This window comes from Haliaeetus leucocephalus, unplaced genomic scaffold, assembly GCF_000737465.1.
Source record: "Haliaeetus leucocephalus isolate CR32 unplaced genomic scaffold, Haliaeetus_leucocephalus-4.0 Scaffold273, whole genome shotgun sequence".
Lineage (NCBI taxonomy): Eukaryota > Metazoa > Chordata > Aves > Accipitriformes > Accipitridae > Haliaeetus > Haliaeetus leucocephalus.
In genome coordinates, this window is record NW_010972709.1 from 4,316,099 (window position 1) to 4,338,076 (window position 21,978).

General features: G+C 43.1%; 1 protein-coding gene across 1 annotated transcript in view; it reads right to left on the bottom strand.

Moving 5' to 3' along the window:
* Positions 1-21,978, bottom strand: part of CDH4 (cadherin 4, type 1, R-cadherin (retinal)) — a 460,866-nt gene that overhangs the window by 97,112 nt on the left and 341,776 nt on the right. Inside the window, exon 5 of the mRNA XM_010569772.1 lies at positions 5,341-5,496. Coding sequence (XP_010568074.1) covers positions 5,341-5,496 — 156 coding nt within the window. The remainder of the gene's footprint in view (positions 1-5,340; positions 5,497-21,978) is intronic.

Genomic DNA, 21,978 nt, shown 5'->3' on the forward strand with positions numbered 1-21,978 from the left:
ACTCCAGTGGGGCAATCTGTCCACCGGGAAACTAGCTGCATCTCCAAGCTAGATCAGATACTACATTTCCCTTCCTTAATTCATCTTCTCCCTTGTTCTCCTACCCTACTCTTTGTATTAATGAGGCATCCTCAAGCAGGACAACACGCTCGGCTTTGGAGTCGTTGGTCAGATCCCGAGACAGGGCTCATCTGTGCGAGGCACAGTTTGAGTCTAACGTGGGGCTCCACGGCTCAGCCTGCCATCTGCTCCCACCTGTGACCAAGTGGGTGTTTTGGTGGTAGAGCGATGGGTGGGATGAAAAGCAGGTGCATGTGAGGACTTTGCGGCACTGGGCAAGGCACAAACGGTGATGGCTGCGCTCTGTCAGACACACGCGTCATTTAGAGTTGGAAAAACCACCAGTCAAAAGGCCGGTGAGCACAACCTGGGCCACAGGACACACGCCAAACACCGGTCATGCACGAGTATTCAAATGGAAGCTGGTGGCTAGCTGGAGATACAGTTAAGAAACATTTATACAGTTGGTTTGATGGTAGAACGTGACAGGAGTAGAGAAGGAATAAATAAAATCAAATGAAATACCTTGCAGAGGATTCTGAAAAATTAATACAGGTAGCTGGCTAATCTCTAGCCGGTGTATCGCTCTGCTGTACACCAGCCAAGAAGCTGGCTCAATATTCTTTAACAAATATTGTTTAAAAGTATGACAATCATTGCTATCATATTCAGCAGCAGCTACCATGGGTCTCTGAGGTTTTTCTACTGACAGTTTCCAGTGTAAATGTAGCTGTTGGCATACAAATGATTCAGTATCATGATTATTGATTACACTGGAGGCTGGTGGTATCTGAAGGTAGTTAGTCAAAGTCAACACAGTGAATTGTGTTAAATATGAATATTACTTATGCACTAATACTACTAATACAAATATACATTATCAATCAGTGACAGAGTCTTTAAGCAATAAGCATACAATGTCATGCCTAATTTGTGTGCTCTTAATTGTGATTAAAAGTTCAAATTAGAGTATTGTGACACAAATGGCTGGCATTACTCACTAGAACTTGGTTCAAAATACTGGAATTAGATCTTGTATCCCTTAATTTCTAGTAAACTTTTTTGTCTCCTTGCACTTCAAACAACTCCTCCTCAGACTATAACCCACCTGTTCTGCTTTAGCCATTTCTGAGACGGTATTTCATCAGTCTGATGCTGAAAGCATACAAGCGTCTGGGACTGGATTAGGACTTGCTTCAAAGTTTCCCCCTAATGCACATTACTTGAGTATCATAAGCAATGACTACTTACTGACACGTTTATGTTGATGTCTTTTGAAAACAGAGCTTGAAAAACGTCTTGGAAAACTAACCTGCCAATTTACTATCCCTTGTACTTGCCAGGCCTAACTTCAGCTTGATATGAAACTGGTGTCTGGATGAGAAGAGACATTCAGATTCACTAATGCTGTCAGCAGTACAAACGGGACTTTGGGAATGCAGTTAAATAAGGCCAAGAGAACTCATGCATGTTAAATATTACTACCTGCTGAAACTTATTTGGCATGCAATAAACATTAAGGGCTGACTACAAAGGGAGATGCAACAACACACGCCTGCTGCAGTGAAACGGCAGCAAGATGGGGGGAATGAGCTCGTGCTTGTGCTGGGAGTGTGTCCCGAGGCTGCGTCCCCAGACACGGGCACTAAAGACACTGGAGCAGCTCCCACAGCATCACTCAGTGCAAGACGTGCAGTTCTGCACCACAACGTGGTATTGGTTAAGTGGCTGCAAAGCCCTTCTCATTTTTCTCTGCTCATATTTGCAGCTGACTCTGCGTCTGGGATGTCTGCAAGGTCCCTGGAGAGTTTGTACTCTGGTTTGTAGTGCAGACGGGAAAACAGATGAGGCCAAAATACAGCTGAACTTGCGATCGCTACCACTGCCAGTTGTGCTGGGAGGTTAATGCAGGAATGCTAGCACACACTGCACCTGGGCAGACACTGTGAGTCCCAGAGGCAAATACATCTCTGCGTACCTCAAGCTCGGAATGATCCTCCCTAAGAGTTCAAGAATGATCTTGAAAACAGGGGAAGTTCTGCTACAGAACTCCCGATCTAATTAGAAAAAATCTGTTTCACCTTAGGGAAAAAGGTAGGTTTCATCAGACAAATGGCTTGCTAAATGCGGGGAGAGTTAAAACACTAGTATTTTAAAAATGGTAGTCCTGAAGCGATACAGATAATTATGCATAAGAAAATATGTGTTGAAAATGTGGGAGTTAATGAAACAGAACTCTTCATATGTAGCCTCACAAACACTTGCAAATTATTATTTTTTTTTTTATAATTAGTTTTTAGATTACCTGGGAATGAAAACAGCAAGGACAACACTCGACAGTGACAGAGATGCTGAAAAGACTTCATTCTGCTTAGGACTGCAGAAAAGCTGAAGCTGTATAAATGCACCCATCTTCAGCCAGAGCAGCAAGCCTGTATTGGGTAAGATGCCCATGTCCTACTGGGTAAAAGGGACCAGGGATGGTGCCTTGCAGCTCCCCCAACATCCTTTACCCCAGCGGAAGAGTTAAGCTACTAATCCGAGCTTAAGAAAACTCTACAGCAGATGTCAAACCCATTTAAAGATGGCCAAGCTCTACGGCTCAGATCCAAGCCTAGACCTCACGGCACTGTTCTTCCAGTACGCGGTATAAGCCTGGCTCCAAGTCTGCCTTTCCTTTCAATTAGAGACTCAGCTATATGAAGTGGCACAAATTCATTGGCTTCTCCACAACCTGCAAGAGCCAAGACTTTGGACTGTATCTTCTTTCTGGAAGCCAGCCTAATTTTTTCCAGTTTCTAGGACTGTCCGTTCCTACTGCAAGTTTCTGCACTAGTGTCTGGGTCATTGCTTTGTGCATGGTGTATTTATAAATGCTTTGTAAAAGAACAATTTGATGGTTCTATAAATCATCAATCCATTGCTACTAAGGCTGAAGGATCTAAAGGTTGTTTACAGCCATGACTTAAAATGTTCTCCATCACCTTCAAGTGTTCTGCTAACAAAGATTTTCTCTCCCTCACTATTCCTGTCTATAAGGTCTGTCCTGGTTTCAGCTGGGATAGAGTTAACTGTCTTCCTAGTAGCTGGTACAGTGCTATGTTTTGAGTTCAGTATGTGAAGAATGTTGATAACACTGATGTTTGCAGTTGTTGCTCAGTAGTGTTTAGACTAGAGTCAAGGATTTTTCAGCTTCTCATGCCCAGCCAGGGCACCTGACCCAAACTGGCCAACAGTGAATTCCATACCATGGGACGTCCCATCTAGTTTAGGAACTGGGAAGTGGGGGGGCAGGGAATCGTTGCTCGGGGACTGGCTGGGTGTCGGTCGGCGGGTGGTGAGCAATTGCCCTGCGCATCATTTGTACATTTCAATCCTTTTATTACTACTGTTGTCATTTTATTAGTGTTATCATTATCATTATTAGTTTCTTCTTTTCTGTTCAATTAAACTGTTCTTATCTCAACCCAGGAGTTTTACTTCTTTTCCTGATTTTCTCCCCCATCCCACTGGATGGGGGGGAGTGAGTGAGCAGCTGCGTGGTGCTTAGTTGCTGGCTGGGGTTAAACCACGACAGGTCTCATAACATACTTATCAGTTATTCACTCTCTATAAACTACATCTTCCTGTAACCTTCAGAGGGTGAATATGCTTATTTACATATGGATGTCACTAGTTCAAGGTTTCCGTAAGGAACAGAAAAGGCTGGAAATCCTGCAGTACGGATGAGGCAGACTTATCCAGTCACCTTTGCCAAGGTGAGGATTCAGTTTACTGAATTCACTGTAACCAGTAGGTTAAGTTCGTTATTAGGAGGCACATGATTTGTTGTTATGGAGGACAAAATCTTTTTCATCTTACGTTTTTTGACTGAGAGTGTCTGATAGTAGACATCACAGTGGCTCCATCAAAAGTGTTAACTTGTGTATTGTATTATTGTCTACACTGTTATAATAACCTGGCACTGCTGAAACAATATCAACGATGCTGAGATGACACATACTGTATCTCAAATATTCCTTTTTCAAAACAACCTCTGTTCATATTTTCCTAGGCACAACAAACAAAATAATTGTTCTTGTTCACAGAGGATAAAATAATTTTCCTTCAGATCTTCTTGTACCCAGGGGAAATCTCTTTTTCCACCCAACTAAAGAGGTAATCTATTTTCTTTATCCTTCCACCCCAGTCCAGAAGCTGTGTCAACATGGTTAACTGGATACCTCATAAAGCTGACAGAATGTGCATCTCCGACGGCGCAGTTAGGAATACGGTGTCAGTGGAAGTGACCCGTACCGTTTCACTGACATTACAGCATCCCTGGGAACGGCTATTACGATGCCGATAGATGTGGCTAATGCTGATACAAAGCAATCCATGAAACAACCTTTCACAACCACTCCAGGAGAGAACTAAAGCACAGACACAGAAAGTGTTTGAAATTTTGCAGGGCTATCATGCAAGGTGCAACCCATTTTTTTAGCAATTTGTGGGACTGTATCGGCTGTGCAATTACACTATGCAATATAGGGGCTAGGATTTATATCAAAACATAACGGCCAATTACACTCTAAGCATTCTGCAGGTAGAGCATTTTATGAACTAGGATACACTTTTGAGTGTAATTAATCATAATTATTTCCTCATATTTAATATTAGCCTATCTGCATATTTAAAAACCTATCTGACACACCCCCATCATACTGCCTGAACATCTCCTAGTGATTTAAAATGAAAAATGACTATAACAATTATTGCATGTTTAGCTGCAGTAATGATTCTTAAATTAGTAATTTCCCAATACGTGCTAATGTAGCGATTGGCTTCTCATGGTTTTGGGGGGTTCAGTCCACACATAAATTTGCATGGATTTAATAAGCAGCGTGAAGTTGCACCACTTTAAACAAATGACTCTGACTTTGTGTCTGAAAAGGACATCAGTTTAATGCCGCTTTGCATTGGTTTGGCTGATTTAGCAAGGGCAGGTTACACTAAAGGAAAGCAGAAACAAAGCCAGCATCTCCGTATACAAAAACAATTGCTCCGGCAGAGCGAGACTGAGACTCACAGTGTTAGTTAAGCCTGAGCACCTCTGTGCAGTCAGCTCCTCAGGTCTCTGCTGACACAGGGAGCCCATCCAAACTGTGAATCAGGCTCCGATTTTGAGCAAAACCCCATGTCTTCTCAAAGCTGCATGTCCCTTCTTGAAGCCAGCATTTCTGGTCCGGTTTTGCTTTGAGCTTGCGAACCGAGATAAAACTCCAAATGTTTTATGCTTACGTGGTAGGAAGCTCTTTCTTCTCTGTCCATCGGGCGAGTCACATACATCCTGCCAGATACAGGGTCAATGCTGAAGACTTCCATCGGCGGCTGGTCGGCTCCCACTCCAGTGATGCTGTATCTGATATGGATCTCTTTGTCTTTATCAGAACGAATCTGGATGAAATAACAAAGACAGCAATCGATAAGTTTTGGACAAAAGCCATATAGATGTTTAAACAACTTTAAAGATCTGAGCCTGAAAGCTGCATGAATGTAATACTGCTGTCAATTTTGACAAGGGAGCTGTACGCCAAAGGTTTGGGGAAAAGCCAGGAAAAGCATATTCCACATATTTTCAGCTATTTTTCTCTTTTATTCATGATAATTCTTTAGGAATCATTGAAATTCTGACTTTTTGCCTTAGATGTGGAAGAATCTATATGCACAAAAATTGCTGTTTACGTGTTATTAAAACCCTAGGCTCCGTAAAGTGTCCAAATTGTTCAGCTATACCCAGAGTCTCCCAGCCATTAATCACTTCTGAAAACGCTGTCTGCAAGCTCCCACATCATGTTCTCAGTCCCTGTGACTGTGCACACAAATACTCCCATGAAATTTGAAGAACAGGGCTGCTTGCTCCCTCTTTGTCCAACCCTGCTGGCTCAACAAGGCAAGGCTGGGAATGCCCGGTGGGTTGTTACCATTTCATTTGACTATTTGTTGAGGAAAAGCATGTTTGGCACATTGCTTTTGAAACCCCTTCCCTCCCATACCTTGAGAACAACACAAACTGAATACAGCATGACAAATTACATGAACCTTGGATACAGAGCTGAGAAAATAAAAAAGGGAGGTTAGTATGTTGTCCTAGCAACCCTGACTATCTCTTTAAACCCAAATTTAATTTTCTGATCAAATGCTGAAAGAAATCCTTGCAACAGCGTGACTATTCCTGAAAGAAAGTGCAAGGTACAAATAAATTACCACCCCCTGCACCATCACAAACTGTCTTGGCAGTGTAAAAGCGACGTGCATAAATTTTTCCCTAACAGGTCTACGAATACAACAAAGCAGCGGGAAGATAATAGAAACCTCGTAGCCGAGTGCACGTTAGCATCTCTGCTACGGCAGCGGCATGCTCAGAGGAGCCTGAGTGGGCTCAGTGGGATGCGGGAGGCCCCTGCGCCCCCCGAAAGAGCCCCAATTTGGGGAGCGAAGGTGGTTTCCCAAGGGAAAAGGAGGCTTCACTTGTCAAGCAAAGGAATTGGGACGGGGCTGTGGGCTGCTCTCGCACTCCTCCCGCATGTGACCTACCGCTATTTCTTCCTCTCCTGACACGGGAGGCTGACAAGATGCTGAACGTGTCGGTGCAGAATAATATCAGATCCCCTGGCCCTGAGAATCTCCTTTGATGCCTTTGTCCAGATCATTACCAAGTTTGTACACTGTTTTCTTTGTACTGCCTCCACCAAATAGTCTGCTCCCGTTAACGGCTAATAATGTCAGTTATTACTAGACACTGCCAGGATTGATTCGTGCTGCACCTACGCTTCTGGAGCTGAAGGTCAAGGAAGAGAGACAGTTTCATCTGTCTTTTCTCTACAGGATTCACTGCTTGTTTAGGCTATTAGTACCAAGGAAAACTGATTGGACTTACACTGGTATAATCACTTAAAAGAGGTACTGGGGACATTGTGAAAGTGCCCTCATGCTGCACACAACTGTTTATGCAGGTTTTTGTGGGCCCAGTGGGTATCTGTAATAGGGACTCAAGCAGACAGGCATGAACCCAATTTTCATTAGCAAATCTATGGGTGAAAAAGAGCATATTAAAATCAAGCTTTGCTTGCACAACCGGGGTTTTAATGATGGCAACCAACTCACCAGTTCAAGAACTGAAGTCCACAGTCCCCATTTTCAGAACGTTAGCTTTCACCCTGCCAGGCGGAAAGGGCTGAAAATTGAATTTACGTGACTGTCTGTGCAAAATGTATAGCTCAAGTCAGGGAGTTCAAGCTCTAACCCCCTATGTACACATTTGTAGCTAGGCTTCAGGTAAGTGAAAATGTAGGAAGCCACCACTGGACCTCTAGCTTTGGGCCAGCATCAGGTTTCCACCTTAGAAATTAAAAAGCGTAATGTGGGATGAATGGTTGTGTGTCTGTCTCTATTAACATGTGTTTGCACAGCTCCGAAAGACCTAAAACGTGTCATGATAAAACCAGCCCTTCATCCTTTACAAAGGTGGAAGGAAAAAAAAAAGACCAAACCCAAGGTATCTGCACTTTCCCTGCCTTTTTGGTCACTGAAATACAGGAGCTGGGAGGGTCTCCCCAGGCCCAGCCCCAGCCTGGCTCAACTATGGCACCAAACAGCAAATGAGTCTCTCTCCAAGTAACTAAAATGGAAGCAATTTTAACCTGAATCACAGAATAACAGAATCTGTTAGTTCTTTGCGGACATTTTTCTGCTCTATTTCCTGTTGCATATAGTACCCAGATCCCATTGTGATAGAAGCATTAGAAATGCATAGAGAGAGACAGAAACAGGGAAAAGGAGGCTGGATTTAAATATTCAGTGCTAAAGGCACTATATTTTATTTTCAGGAAATGCAGATAAACAGAAGCTCTCTAAGAAAGCTATGTACAGTTTAATAAAGTGTATGCTATAGGATGTCCTTGCAGCACTTTTATTAGCATTAATAGGGTCTAAGCTGTCTGTATGTAAATCATTGCAGATCTAGGAGATGAAATATATCATAAGACCCACACAACTTGCCCAATTATACTAAGAAAAATCCATGAGCTAATTATACTGCTTTGAGCAAAACAAAGATGGGGGAAGTACGTTGCAAATATTCAGCAATGACTCATTATTTGTTGTTAATTGCATCATACTACAATGGTTTGCCTGTTACCTGTACTTAATTCCGTTTCCAGTAAGAATACAAGGATGTGAAATGTTCAGAAAAAATCATGTAAGAAGTAGCACTTGTCACTGAAAGTTGCAAAGACCATTGACAATGAAGCATAGTATGTATTACTACCAGGGAGATATTCATCGCACAAAGGCACATGCTTTTTATATTGGAACATGTAATTTTAGCACTCTTAATGAGATTTAAAAAAAAAATTTTTTTTTCAGTAATCCTGTAACATTTTGACCAAAGGTTTCATTTGCATAATTCCCAGGGTGCAATTTAGTAAATCTTGTTGAGAAGTTAAGAACATTATCTGAATACAATGTAAGGTTTACTTCTTTTGTTGAAACCGTTCCTGGAGCAGTTTACCATAATAATAATAAGAATAAAAACCCCCTCTATTCCCAAGGAGCTCACTAGATCAGGAGAAAAAATTACTGGTTGGGGGAATTTACTGGCTCAGGAGAGAGTTGCTTTTTCCTTCATTTATGCCTGGAAAGTGAGAAGATGGTAACATATCCGCGTGATAATCTTCAGATTGGAGAACATACACATGAATTTTTTTTCATTTATCTTTCCTTTTATAATGCAGTCAAGAGGTATGCAGCGTTCTGGGTTACAGAACAGATGGCAGAAGGACAGTTTTCCTTAGCTGCATTTATACATTTTTTACTCAGAGAACCCTTGGAGCTTTGAGCTTCTCCAGCGCCAAGCACCGTACAGCACCGTGTATGATGATGTGAGCAGGATGAATGATGACGGCTGATGACTGTCGTAAGAGGAATTTGCTCGTAAAGCAGCTTTTATTCTCTAAAAAACCCCTCTGGGATGGAGCTTGGAGTGAATTGTTACGCTGATGAGGGAAAATGCCCCAGATCAAAAGGCAATTTACGGTGGTAGATGTGGTCCCCTGATCCTATCCTATCTCATGAACACAGGTGAAATTTTCCCGGCAGGAACCCTGGGATGGCGAGTATCCTCACCTATGCTGACAGATACAAATGGACCATCTGGGAACTGTGGGACTGGCTACCAAAGCCACAGAGGGAACCTGCAGCAGAGCTGGGCACCGAACTCGCATTGCCAGACCTCCACTTGGCTGTGGCGAGCAAGGACATGGCGGCCTTGCAGCCCAACAGCGGAGCGGGGGGCTGCGGAGGGGTCTGAGCTCGAAGCATTGATGCACCATCCAAAACGGAGAGCAAAGGCTCCAGTCAATATTTGCAACTCAGAACCAAAATGCCAAGAGTCTAACTTAGCTCTCATTTCTATAGAGTAATCCCAGGAACAGGAGAAATCGGTGCGATTTCACAGATGGGTATTTTCCACCGCAGGTTCTGATAAAGTAACTAAAATGTGTGAAAATGAACATTGCAAGTCTTGAGATAATACAGGGCTAAGCCCTTCAGAGCTGGCTTTCTCCTTTGTAGCAATGTCACATTTCAACAGGCTTGAAAAGCAGCCTGTGCTTGTGACACAGGACTGTGTCCTGCTTTTACAGATAAAATCTTAGGGTTCGTGCATCTCCATCAGGATTTACTGGGTAGCTAAACTGTTCCCGCAAGTTTTACTGGTAAGCAAAATTTCAGTTGATGAGCTCCTCTGAGGTACCAGATTTTATCACTCTGTTTTGCTCCTGTTGATCCATATCCTTCTTGTGCTCTTAGCACTTCCATTTCTCGCTGCGGGGTTTTGAATTTACAAGCTCTCTCATCCTAGCAGATGACAAGAACCACCACAGATCCCCATAACTCTCCTGTGCCAGGAGCAGAGGCAATGCGGACTATGGAAAGCTGTATGGTCAGCAGATTGAAGGACACCAGTGAGTCCATAAATTACACAGTTTTTGGAGCATGACATTGCCAGAAAAAAGTGGCCCAATGGAGATTGTTTAGATATCAGTAAAGGAAATGCCTGGAAGCCTAGGAAACGGAGTGTGTAAGCAAAGGCTGAACAAACAAGGACTACTGAGCCTACAGAAGAGAAGACGGGACTGTAACAACAGTATTCCTGTACCCAACAAACTCTATTCAGAGGATTTCACCGAGCCGTACGTGGTCTGGGTTCTGCCTGTCACTGTGTGATGGTATATGTAAGTGCCTGGGAATGTATCTAGAGAAAGCAAAGCAGCCTCCTTATACTCTGTTGCATTTTCTATCCACAGAGCAAACTAGAAAATAAATTTCCTTTCAAATTCTCCAACTTACTCTATAATGTATGGAGTTAAGGCTGCCCTTCAAAAAATACTTAGTTTCCCAAATCTCCCATAGAATACTACGGAACATTTGCACTAACATGACCTGGGGAGACTTAGACTTGATTTTTTTGTTTTATATAACCCATTATAATTATTAATGAACACATAAAATAATGTAAATGATAAGCAATAAGTGTCTTTTATTATTAAGCTCTTAGCTATTTTGCCCATTAAGAAAACCAAATTAAAATAATTGAAGACTATAATCTGTCATGCATTCAAAATGCTCCATAGAAATTCAGACAGGCAAACATATTCAAAGTCTTTAAAAGAGCACACTTAAGAGTCAGTCTAAGCATTCCAGGATTGGCTCATTAATTTTAGTGGAAATATTTTAATTCAGCTACTCTTACTGCTTATCGACTTATTTATTTTTAACTGAATCTGCAATATGTTTAAGACTCATTTGTATAAAAGTTCTTAACTCTTATTTCACAGTTGTTTTAGAAGCCAGTAAAGAGACACATCTCTAGCCCTGTATTTCCAAACAAATTACTCTGTGCTGCTTAAAGAATCACATATGGTTTCAATAAATAGATGCAAAAGTCAGACAGCGAAAAATTAAGACAGATTTGGAGACCCAACCAGGTTAAGGTGATATTTATTAACTTCTGTCCCCTTTTATCACACTTGCCAATGATCCCAAGCTACTTCCCAGAAAGAAAGGAAAAAAGAAAACAGGAGATCCTCTAAAACACTTCAGCTGTCTTCAGAGAAAACCATCTATTCTGCGCCTTGCAAAGAGGATGCTTTGACATGGCAAGGGCAGCTATCATGTTTGAATAAAAGGAATACTTCCACTAACTACAACATTGCGCTTAATAGCAGCCTGAAAGTCTTTATCCACTCTGGGACAAAATGACCATCAATTGAGCTAAGTTTCCCATGGCGGTGCTATTTGCAAACAAGGTTTAAGTAGGAAAAGATCTCTATTGGCAAAGAAAGAAACGATGGAAATGTACACTTGTAATTGTGGATTTCTTTCTTCCCTCAGTTGGGACTGGTTTCAACTCATACATAACTTTCTAAAAACTTTGTATCTGGTCTAAGATAGCCAGATAAACGGAAGACAAGGAAGCCTTTCCAGGTCAAAATTCATTCTCCTGTCTTGAACGCTTAAGTACACATCAAATTTCCTGGAAGAAGTGGAATTTCTTTCCACATATTGTAGAGAGAGAAACAAGGACTGCGCTTACACTAGATGCCTAATTTTTACATGGTTGAGATTCACTGTGATGAATGCCATTCTTCCTGCAGTTACAAACAACATTTAGCTACTATCGTTACTACTACGCAAGAGCTTAAGTTTCTTCCTCTTCTTTAAAATACAAATCCAGAGCCAAATTGTAAAAACATTCCCTTTGTCCCAATGGCTGGATGTCTCTCATGTCAGGTGAAATCTTCCTCTGCGCCAGTTGAAATATCTGCAAAGTGATTTATAATGTATTTATTTTGATGATAAAACAGAGTAAAACTAGTATGTCAGAGAGATTAAAGCTGTCATTGAAGTTATTGATCTAAGTGATGGTGCAGCCTGCATTAGAGAAAGAAATGAAGCCGTAAAATGTTTGAACCCAAAAGAGAAGAACCTCTCACGCATGCCCGGCTCGCGCTCTGCTGCCTGCAGAGGAACCTGTTCCCCATCAGCTCGCCTGCTTCTTACCAGGAGGAGTTTGCTTCCTCTGCACTGACCCTGCGAGCGCTTGGCTAAGGCGCTTCACCAAATGTTCAGTTGCTGAAAGCTTCCAGCGTTTCACAGGTCCTTTGGCTTTCACGCGGCTCCCTCTGTCCAAGGGCTGTTCTCCAACGCAGCAGCTCCCTTCAGGCCAATTACATCCACGGGGATACATTTCTCCCGAGCTTCCCCTATGCCCATTGGTAGCTTTGATAGTCTTCACTCCCTCTCTCCCTTCCAGTTTTTTTTGAATTGTTTACCAGGGTTTTTCATCTCTGCCTGGATGAAAATGTTAACATTGAGCAGATGGAGAACAGGAGAATATAAATCAGGCTCAATAAGGAGACCGTAATGCAGTGGGAGAGAAGAATTTCTGCCTGCGATTCTGGCCAACAACTATGTGTGACCCCATGCATAAGTATGGGATGAAAATGAACTTGTCAGACTCACGGTCCAATTCAAAACTTCCATTATTCTGCTTGGGATAAAAGCAAAATAACAATCGCTTCGCCTAGGAAACCGAATTTCATACTTGATCAGATGAGATGCTACAAGCACAGAACACTTGGTGCGCAACACTGCAACCAGGCTCAGGATCTGCTGCATTTTAACTTTGCTTTCCTACCTGCTGAAACAGCAAAGAATTTATGTTTTAGCAGGAGTTGTCCGGACACTGCAAGACTGAGGTCTGCAGGATTTGTGGGGCCAGTCCGCTCTCTGCCTAACTCTCCAGTTGGGCCGAAGCTTCCGAGTAGTGACTCAGGACTGACAGCAGCTAAGACAATGGCAGCCCTGCCAGGTCTCCGTCTTTTACCAGTGAAAACTCAGTAAATCGCAATTTGTTGCATAGTCTTCATGATTAAATAATTAAGCAATTTTCATTACTCGCTATTATGAAGGTCAAGAAGCTAATGCGCCTGTATCAGGAACTGGCCAATGCTAATGGATCTTCCACATCTAATGGTAATTGATACGGCAGAGTGATTTCTGAAGCGACATGTGCCTTTCTTCAGGCCTTTTGCAGCTGGTTCAGTTTTTGAGTACTCCACTGAGGAAACGCTTCAGACTCTAGCAAGGTGAGTGAGAGGGAGGAGAGCGGCTCTGATGGGAAGAGAAGATTATTATGGATCAGCAGAATACCACCACGTGACCAATGTCTTATCACTGCCAGAACGCTGATAGCAGAAGCAACAAGACTTGTTTTTACTACTCTTTCTCTTATCTCTCTTACAAGAGAGCAGATTCTTCAGTGTAGTGACTGAAGGCATCCCAGTGGAGTTGCATGTGCTGCTATCGGGTGAATTTTGGCTCTGAAGAAGTGAGGTTGGTTCATACTGTGCATGAAGCAAGTGACTGATATTAACTAACTGGGATTTGAACCAGATGCACAAGCCCTCCTCTGCTGTAGAGGATGCTCGATGACAAAAGGTCAAAGAAAAGACCTCTGAGAGTTCAAAACACACTGTTCTTATTCCTGTGCTGGAGGAGTCATGACAGGCAAGAGAAGATTATCCTTCATTATCTATTTAAGAAGGGCTACACACTGCTATCCTTCCATAGGGTACCATCCTGCAGCGCCTTCCTGCAGCTGACCCTACTGCTGCCTGCTATGGCTATGCCTAAATGAAGACTAAGTCAAGAAAAATCACGGCAGTGGGACTTTGTCCTCATTTCTTTTTGAAGTGTGTCTGTCCTGAAACCTTATGTCAGGTCTGCCACAAAGCCAGCCTGGTGAAGAGAATCCAGCACCTTTCTGGGTAAAACTAAGCAGGAAACCTGAGTGCTCAGTGCAGAGGATAAACAAGGGTAGCAAATACTGACCTACGCAGGAGTAACTTGACCACTGTAACTAATGACCGAAGCCCTCAGCTAGTATAAATCAGTGTAGACTCACTGGCTTCAAACAGAGGCATGCTAATTTATTTCAGCTGAAAATCTGGTCCATGGCGTTTAAAAATTAAGCTGCACAGCAGAAGAACAAGTGAAGAATGATCTTTGTACAACGACAGGCAGCAATTTACCACAAGCAGCATTCCTCTCAGTAGGACAGTGAACTTGGACACAGGGAAAAAACATTCAGTGGGGCACAAACACACCTGTGTCCTCATAAAGGGAGTTTTTCCCCAGACTCAAGGGATGTAACTGGTATTAGTATAACCTTTGCTTTTGTAATGAGCTCTGGCTTTCCCAACCATATATAGCCATGCATTGAATTCACATTTTGCAAGACATCTACAGATATTACTGATCATGGAGAAGTGGTGCTGTGGCATGATTGCAATGCTAGTCTCAGCATAAAATTAAGCTTTTGGACCTGTCTGCAAATAGCTAACAATAGGAAACAACAATAAAACCCTCTAGTGTGTATATTTTGGGAGAACAAAATCTGCTGAGGCTCATGTTTGAGACACTACTTTGGGATGCTTGCAGAGCAGGATTTAAAGCTCTGCAGTTCTCAAAGTCTCTCTAATAAGTTTAATTATAGGAAAAGCAAACTCATTCATTTGCTCTGTAGGGCAGATTACATGGCACAGTGTATACAGAAGTTATTTCAATGGTCAGTAAAGGGAAACACCAACTGTCAGGAAGCAGAAAATGAAGTTCTCCTTATGCACTACAGGAGCAATGCTAATGGGCATCAGTGCGGGTCTAGACTCAATGATCCTTATAGGTCCCTTCCAACTTGAAATATTCTATGATTTGATGATTTATTGTGCACTGAACAAAGCCAGCGTGAGATGACTTTGGTCCTAGGACTCATTCTCATATGTTATGCAGACAAAATATTGGATTGTCTCTAACTTTTCCCTGATGGCCAAATTCTGCCCGTGGATGGATACATATGCTTCCTTCTGCAACAGTTAACAGCAGCTAAGCAGCACATCAGAGCGCTGCATTTTTCCTTTAAGCAACTGCTGAGCAAGACACCGCGAGAAGCCTGCGGTCAGGAAAATCCGGCAAGGTAACAGCAAACAGGTAGAAGTCAGGCACGTGCACCCCAGCCTGCGCTGCACGATCCAGCGCCGTGCCCACACGTACACGTTTGGTGTGCGCGTGTACAGCTACGTACACTGTGCGCCAACCACCCGTGCAAAAATGCTGCAGACCAGCTATGCCACGTGCGTGCCAGCCGCGCTCCCCGCCACCTACGAGTGTCGAGCCTCCCACACCCCTCTCCCGGGCAGCTCTCCTCCGTCCCAGCCGTGCTGTCGCATCTTTCTGCAGCTCCGTGGCTTTGCTAAGGGTCCCCTCGGCAGCTGCGGCTCCTGCGCTCGGGCCTCGCTTTTCAAAGGTACCTTTCCCTCTGGCGTGGGAGTCTGCAGACTCACACCCCCAGCGTTTCTGCAAATCTGCTTCGCGCATTAGGGACGGGAGATTGCCTTCTAGAAAATTTCAAACCTAGCTGAACTCTGCTCATTTGGAACGAATTCACAGGGCTGAATTTTTGGCAAGTTTTTCTCTTTCATTAACTGTACTTCTGTGTGGGTTAGATCTGAGACCCCTACTTACTTTGACTTGAATTCACGTTAGACTTATTCATATGACTTACTGATGTGCTTCCTGTCCACACGCTTTTAATACAAGAGGCAGACAGGCTTGCTTGAGGACATGGCGCCATGTATTAAAAAAACCCACCAACCCCAACCAAAAGACCCCGTCATATCTGACAAGTTTTAGAGCCTTTTTACACCTCGCTTCCATTTATGGCACATTCTGTTTTTGAATTCAACTCCCCAAAGCCAGTAACAGTCCTCAAAAGTCTCAAGCACAGACACAACCACAAGCTTCCCACCCTCCAAAAACCCCAATAACAACGACCACGTTCACGTAGGTAGTTCTGTTTGCAGGAGGTGCAAAACACAGACGTCAGAACAAGCGGCTCAGCAGCCCTGCTCCTGAACGGGTGTCTGCAGATGTACTCATGCAAGTACACCCAAATACTGCACAGGCAGTTAGAGGGGCTGTGCTCGAGTGTGCCAGCACGTGCGGCTCCTGCGCACCGCAGGTGAAACGCACCGCAAGGTAGCCTGGAGCTTCATTAATGCTCCAAAGAGCAGTTACTTCCCAGGATCTCAAGAGGCTCACAATGAGAAGCGTTCCCATTACTAATAATTTACGGGGGGGACACATTAATTTGCTGATGCCATTTGCCTTTCCCAGCACTTCCACAAATAGGGGCAAGGTGCGAACCACTCGCACAGATTTTCTGCGGGAATGCACAGCTTGGTGGACTTGGCTAACAAGGATGGTGGAGTCCAGTCTGATGTGGGATGCTAGTGCTCGACTGACTTTATAATTGCACATAGTCTGACAGACTTACTGAATTTCTTGTTTAACTTTTTTTCAGTATTATTAATTGGTACTTTAATTTCTGATCTGGTGAATTACATGCAATTCCTTCACCATCAGTTAAATGACAAGTTTAGAGCAGAATAGTTTAGGTAAGCAGATTGTCAGTGCTTATGGCTGTAAGACATAATTATGTACAGCCAACTGTGTAACATGCTTGAAAAAATTATAAGTCTAGGCACAGAAATTAAAATTATTTCAAGATGAAGTTGTACAAATACAGCTGCAAAAAGCTGCAAAATCCTATTAATTTATTCCAACTGTAGTGGGTAGTGCAGCAGGGTTCCAGCCCCCGCCACCCTGCCAAAGAAAGTTTAACTATAACATGCAACGAATCAAAGGCTGGATGTTTAAATCTAAAGATGGCTCCAGAAAACTATTTCAGCTATTATTTATGTACTCATAAACTTCTGGGCATCAGCTGGTAGCTTGGCATGATGACTCCTCAGCATGTCAGGGCAAACATTAAACGCTAAATTACCATATGTCAGCTTAGGGTAGTTAATAATTCTACCACATCTTGGACAACTTGAAGGCTTTTCTGAAACTGCTGTCAAATTGAATCTTTCCTTCGATCAATAAAGCAGCACAATGAAATACGCTACTTGTGGTGTCTCAAAGAATAGATTAGCAAAATACTGTAAATGCAACTGGCAGGGTCTAACTCCATTTCTTAACTGGAGATCCCCAATACGCACATCAATACTTTCAACGAGGCGACCTACAAGAGAAAATGGCACGTGTCTGTACGTCACCTATCTGTTTCTCTGTTACGTGCACTTCTGGTTTGCCACCAAAGCTCCTCTACAACCCCAGAGCTGCATGTTACCTGCAGATCTAACAGGCAGCAGTTAATTACGGGAGCAATGTTTGTTCCACACCGCTGGGTCTATCAATTGCAGCCGGAGGAGTAAAATAGAGAAAGACTGCAAGCATAGAGAACCCGTCCGACCTTCTGCTTGTTTTCCAAGCTGTGTAATAGAGATATCTCTGGCAATACTGAGAATAAGGACCAGCAGCAATCTCTGGGAACAGCCAAATAAAGGAGGAAATGCAGAAATCTGCACTCTGGGCTTTATTTAAAGGGGTACTACCAACCGCAAATCACACTTCTGCTGCCACTTTTACTCTCGGTCAAGTACAGCTACAACTAACACACAGTAAGTAAAACAGACTGGAAGGAAACGTTATTTCCTCTGTGCATTTGACAGCGTCAATGACACATTTCAAGATATTCAACACTGGCAAATTGGGGCCAGATTGTCAGTGCAATTGTATCCCTGCCAAAGCACCTGAAAAGTAAGTCAGATTATTTCTAGGGCTCGCTGCATATCTTACTACGAATATGCAGAAACTCTGGCCCTGGCTTCCCACAGTGCAGCCACAGGTTATTTGCAGCCTCTATATCAGCTCTGGAAGAGATTTTTACTTAACACAAACTGAAAGCAAAGGTGCTGCATTGCAGATGACTTCACTGCACAGCACCCAGCCTGGTCCTCAATCCCACGAGCAGCCCTCCAGGAACAAAGCTGGGAAACCCTGCTCTGGTTTCCTCTTCAGAAGTGCAAACGAAATCTGAGCTCTTACAACATTTCTGCGTTTTCTTGTGCTCTTGGTTCTGTTCACTATATCCACCGTTGTGTCGGATTTCATAGTTCAATTTTAAGTCAGAAATATGCCCTCTTGGTCTTACAGATCCATCCCACCCAGTACACACGTCTTCTTACAGCCTCGCTGGAGACTGGTGACAGCAGGAGTGCACCTGAAACACGGTGGTCCCCAACAACCTTTTAAACCATCAGCAGTAAGTAAAGGAAAACCATTTCTTATAGAACATTTCTTTCAGCATTTTGGTTTTTTGTAATTCAGGTCGCTCCATGTGATCCTCCATTGCTGATAGATTTAGTCATAGTGGTTGTTCTCAGGCTGCAGGGCCCTGAGAAAGTGATGTGAAAGTCACTGGTGGCAGGAAATTGCCTTCATAATACTTTCAATTTAAAAAAGTTGATAATGACGCAGGGAATAGGTCCTCTGGGAACTGGGATGGTTAAAAAAATTCACCAGTGAAAGAATTGTGAACTGCTGACTTTCAGCATTTAATTGGGATGGAATTACAGGTCATCTTCCTCTAGCAATCCCATACATACTCGAAAGGTGATACTAAAAAGGAACAGATTATTATTTCATACAGTATCTTTTTTTATCAGAGGAAATTAAAAGAAAACAGTCTGTCACATACCAAAATCAGGCGGCTGCTTTAGAAGCCGTGCCTTGCTCTCCGAGCTAGTGTAAATCAGCATGGCTTCTTTTAGTTCAGTGGCTTTACACCAATTTCCACTGGCTGACAAGCTGACCCAGTATTTCTGTGGTGATTACAGTGGGATATCGCTTCATGTTTATTTCTAGGAAAGCTCAAAGTTGGCTCTTGTGCCTTTGAGAAGCTGGATGTATGTGGGGGAATGATGTTTCTTCAAACTGTAAATCTTCAGGGCTTTTTTTTCTTTTTAATAAGAAGCAGGAGGAAGATTTCCTGACCCTCTGAACTATCCCTGGTTTTGAATACACTACATGGTATGCCTGTAAACAGAAGCAGCTAGCTCTTATGTGAAACTTCTTAAACTGCAGAGGATGACGGACAGCAAATGGGATGCAAGCCAAGGAACATGACAATTAGCACAGAGAAAGTTTTCAGGGTTTATTCCATCAGTCAGCACTTAAGGAGGCTTTGAAGGGGAAAAAGCATCCTTTTATATATTAATCCACTACTTCTGCACTTTCCCCCTATTCCATGGATTTAGTGCTTAGCTGCTAAATATCTATATGCAGAGCTTTATTAAGAGGAGTTGGTTTACTTTCTGAAAGATTCCACATCCATTAGTTTATAGAGAGAAAAAAGGCAAAATCATTTTGCCTGCTGCAATATCCAGAGTTTAAATGATGATTTACTCTTCCCCAGCTTGTAGTACTTAAAGATGGGGATGAGGGAAGAGCTAGCATTTCTTGCAATGTTATTTCTGGTCATCACCTTACTAAAGAGTCAGGCTGTGCTACCGATGATAAAGGAACTCGGTGAAAGCAAAGGGAAAATCCCCCACATTTCACCCCCTTCCTGTTCTGTCTCGGCAGATTTCGCATCTGAAGAGGCACCTTACTGTTCCGAGATAAAATATTTTCTTTTTTCTTTAAAAAGAAGAAGTTCTCTCAAGCAAGAAGTTGGGCAACAGCAGGGGACAATGCCATGCCAGTATTAATTAGCAAATTCCAAATGAATCATAGTTTGTGCTTAGCGGGGTATGCTTGAAAACCATGTGAACTTTTAAAATGCTGTGTTGAGCATAATAGTGGCAGCTTATTTTTATATATTTTTTAATAAGACTAACAAAGAAACAGTCGCTTTGGAAGGGCGTCTTATTCATTCCCTCCACGGCCCTGTTCCCAGGCATTTGTGCTCTTGCCCAACTCTTTATGTGGAAGATGACACCCCCCCTTAGCTCAGCCCTTTTGGTTCGAGGCCACTACTGGGGTGACAGCATTTTTCCTCTAATTAAGAGGTGGCATGCGTGGTTGTCTACACCGCACCCTGAATCACCAAGCAGGGGGTACGCTGTGACATGCCACGTGTGTCATTTCCGCAGCTCTTTGATCCCAAGTCCCCAGGACTCCCAAATTTGCCTGCCCCACAGAGGAGCGGTGTTCCTGCTGCCAGGCTGCCTCCCTACGCCAGGGCTCCCGCTGTTCTGCAGGTTGGGGCTTTCAGGCACCCAACTCCTTGCCTCAGCATGGGAGGCAGAACCGGGTAGTGGCTACGCATGGCAGCAACTGCAACGACAGACTCTGATCTCAATTTTCGGATTATTTAGGTTGTGGTTGAGCTGGGGCACCTGCCTGTGCAAGGCTCACCAATTCTCTTTTGATTAGGAAGACTATAGGCATCTGTGTCAGACTGTGAACTTCCATTTCAATACAGATCTCCATTGCTGTTTTTCCTCTCTTTCACTTCTATATTGAGTTTAAAAGACATGGGAGTTGAGAAAAGAAATTGGTACACTGTTACAGGGTAAGCAGTAATGGGAGGTTATGAGCATTCATTCAGGTAGCATGCAAGGAGAAAAAAGATGCAATCTCCAAACCGCCAGCATTTCAGCTCCAAACTTCAGGGTGATGGTGAATAAACAACAGATCAGACCAGGAGCATCTCTGACCACCCGATCTGAGTTCTCTCAAAGGCTTGGGTAGTTGGTATAGAAAGGTTTCACTAGTTGCACTTGAGCGGGCAGCAGAAAGATTGCACAGATATCCAGGATGTGGCCAGACCAAGCTAGAGCCGACCGGGATGCGATACTGGCAATTCAGCTTCGGAGGGGAGGACGGACGAAACACCCCAGGTGTCCTTTCTGCCATGGGAGACCAACTCCACCTTCCATGGGAGAAGCTCTTTCAAGGTGGGTAGAGGTGAGGAAAGACACTGCATTTTTAAAAGGATTATGGCCTAAACACAACGAAAGTTCCAGAGCAGTAAGAAAACTCATACAATGAAACATTATGGGTTTTTTTCTAGGCCTGTGTATTTCTTGAACCAGCTAAAGGAAGAGCAGTCTCAGGAAGCTTTATTAACCGTCTGCCTCTTGGCTGGGAGGAATAAGACAAAAGGGAAAACAGAAAATACAATCCCCTCCCCATTCTGTACCAGGTTAACCATGCTGCTTGCAGAAAGCAGGCTGTGGAAGGATTCAGCCACTCGAATCCACATCGCACAGTGCGGGTTTAACCTAACTCAAACCTGTCCACCACAATTTAGCAAGAGCGGCAGTAATTGTGAGATTCACGCGTCTCCTTACTCTTTCCCTTATCCCGGCAAATGGAGTTGACCGCGCACAGAAAAGCTGGGGGCTATTGCAACCTAAAGAAGAACTTAAATGTCCACCAGGATCCAGAACATTCAGAGGTATTTTAATCAAATTACTATCGATTAGGGACAAACTAGAGTCTATTGAAGTTAATGGACGGACTTCCATCGACTTCAAAGAGCTCTGGAACAGCCTGTAACAGAGAAAACAAGCAAGTATCAAAATGAGGAAATGCATTTTAGTCTAACCCTAATTGCATGAGATGAAAGAACTGTTTCAGCTGAAACTTTTTGAAACTATTCTGCCCGAGACAAACATCAAACATCTCAAATGGTTAAAATTCAGCAAAGCTACCAGTGAATAAGGCAAGAGTCTGATAACATCAAGTGTGGCCAGCTACGGGTACCAGAGACCTACAAACATATATCAGCCAACCGACAGCTATAGAAAACCTTTACTAACTTAAGTAGGAAAAAAACTTCGCAATTTTGTGCACGTATAGATACATACACTAACTTAGTTCTACTTCCCACTCAAATTTATTTTGTCTAAGAAAGAGGAGATTTTTTCTTCTTTTTCCCTGGAAAACTGTTAGTGTTTAATTCCA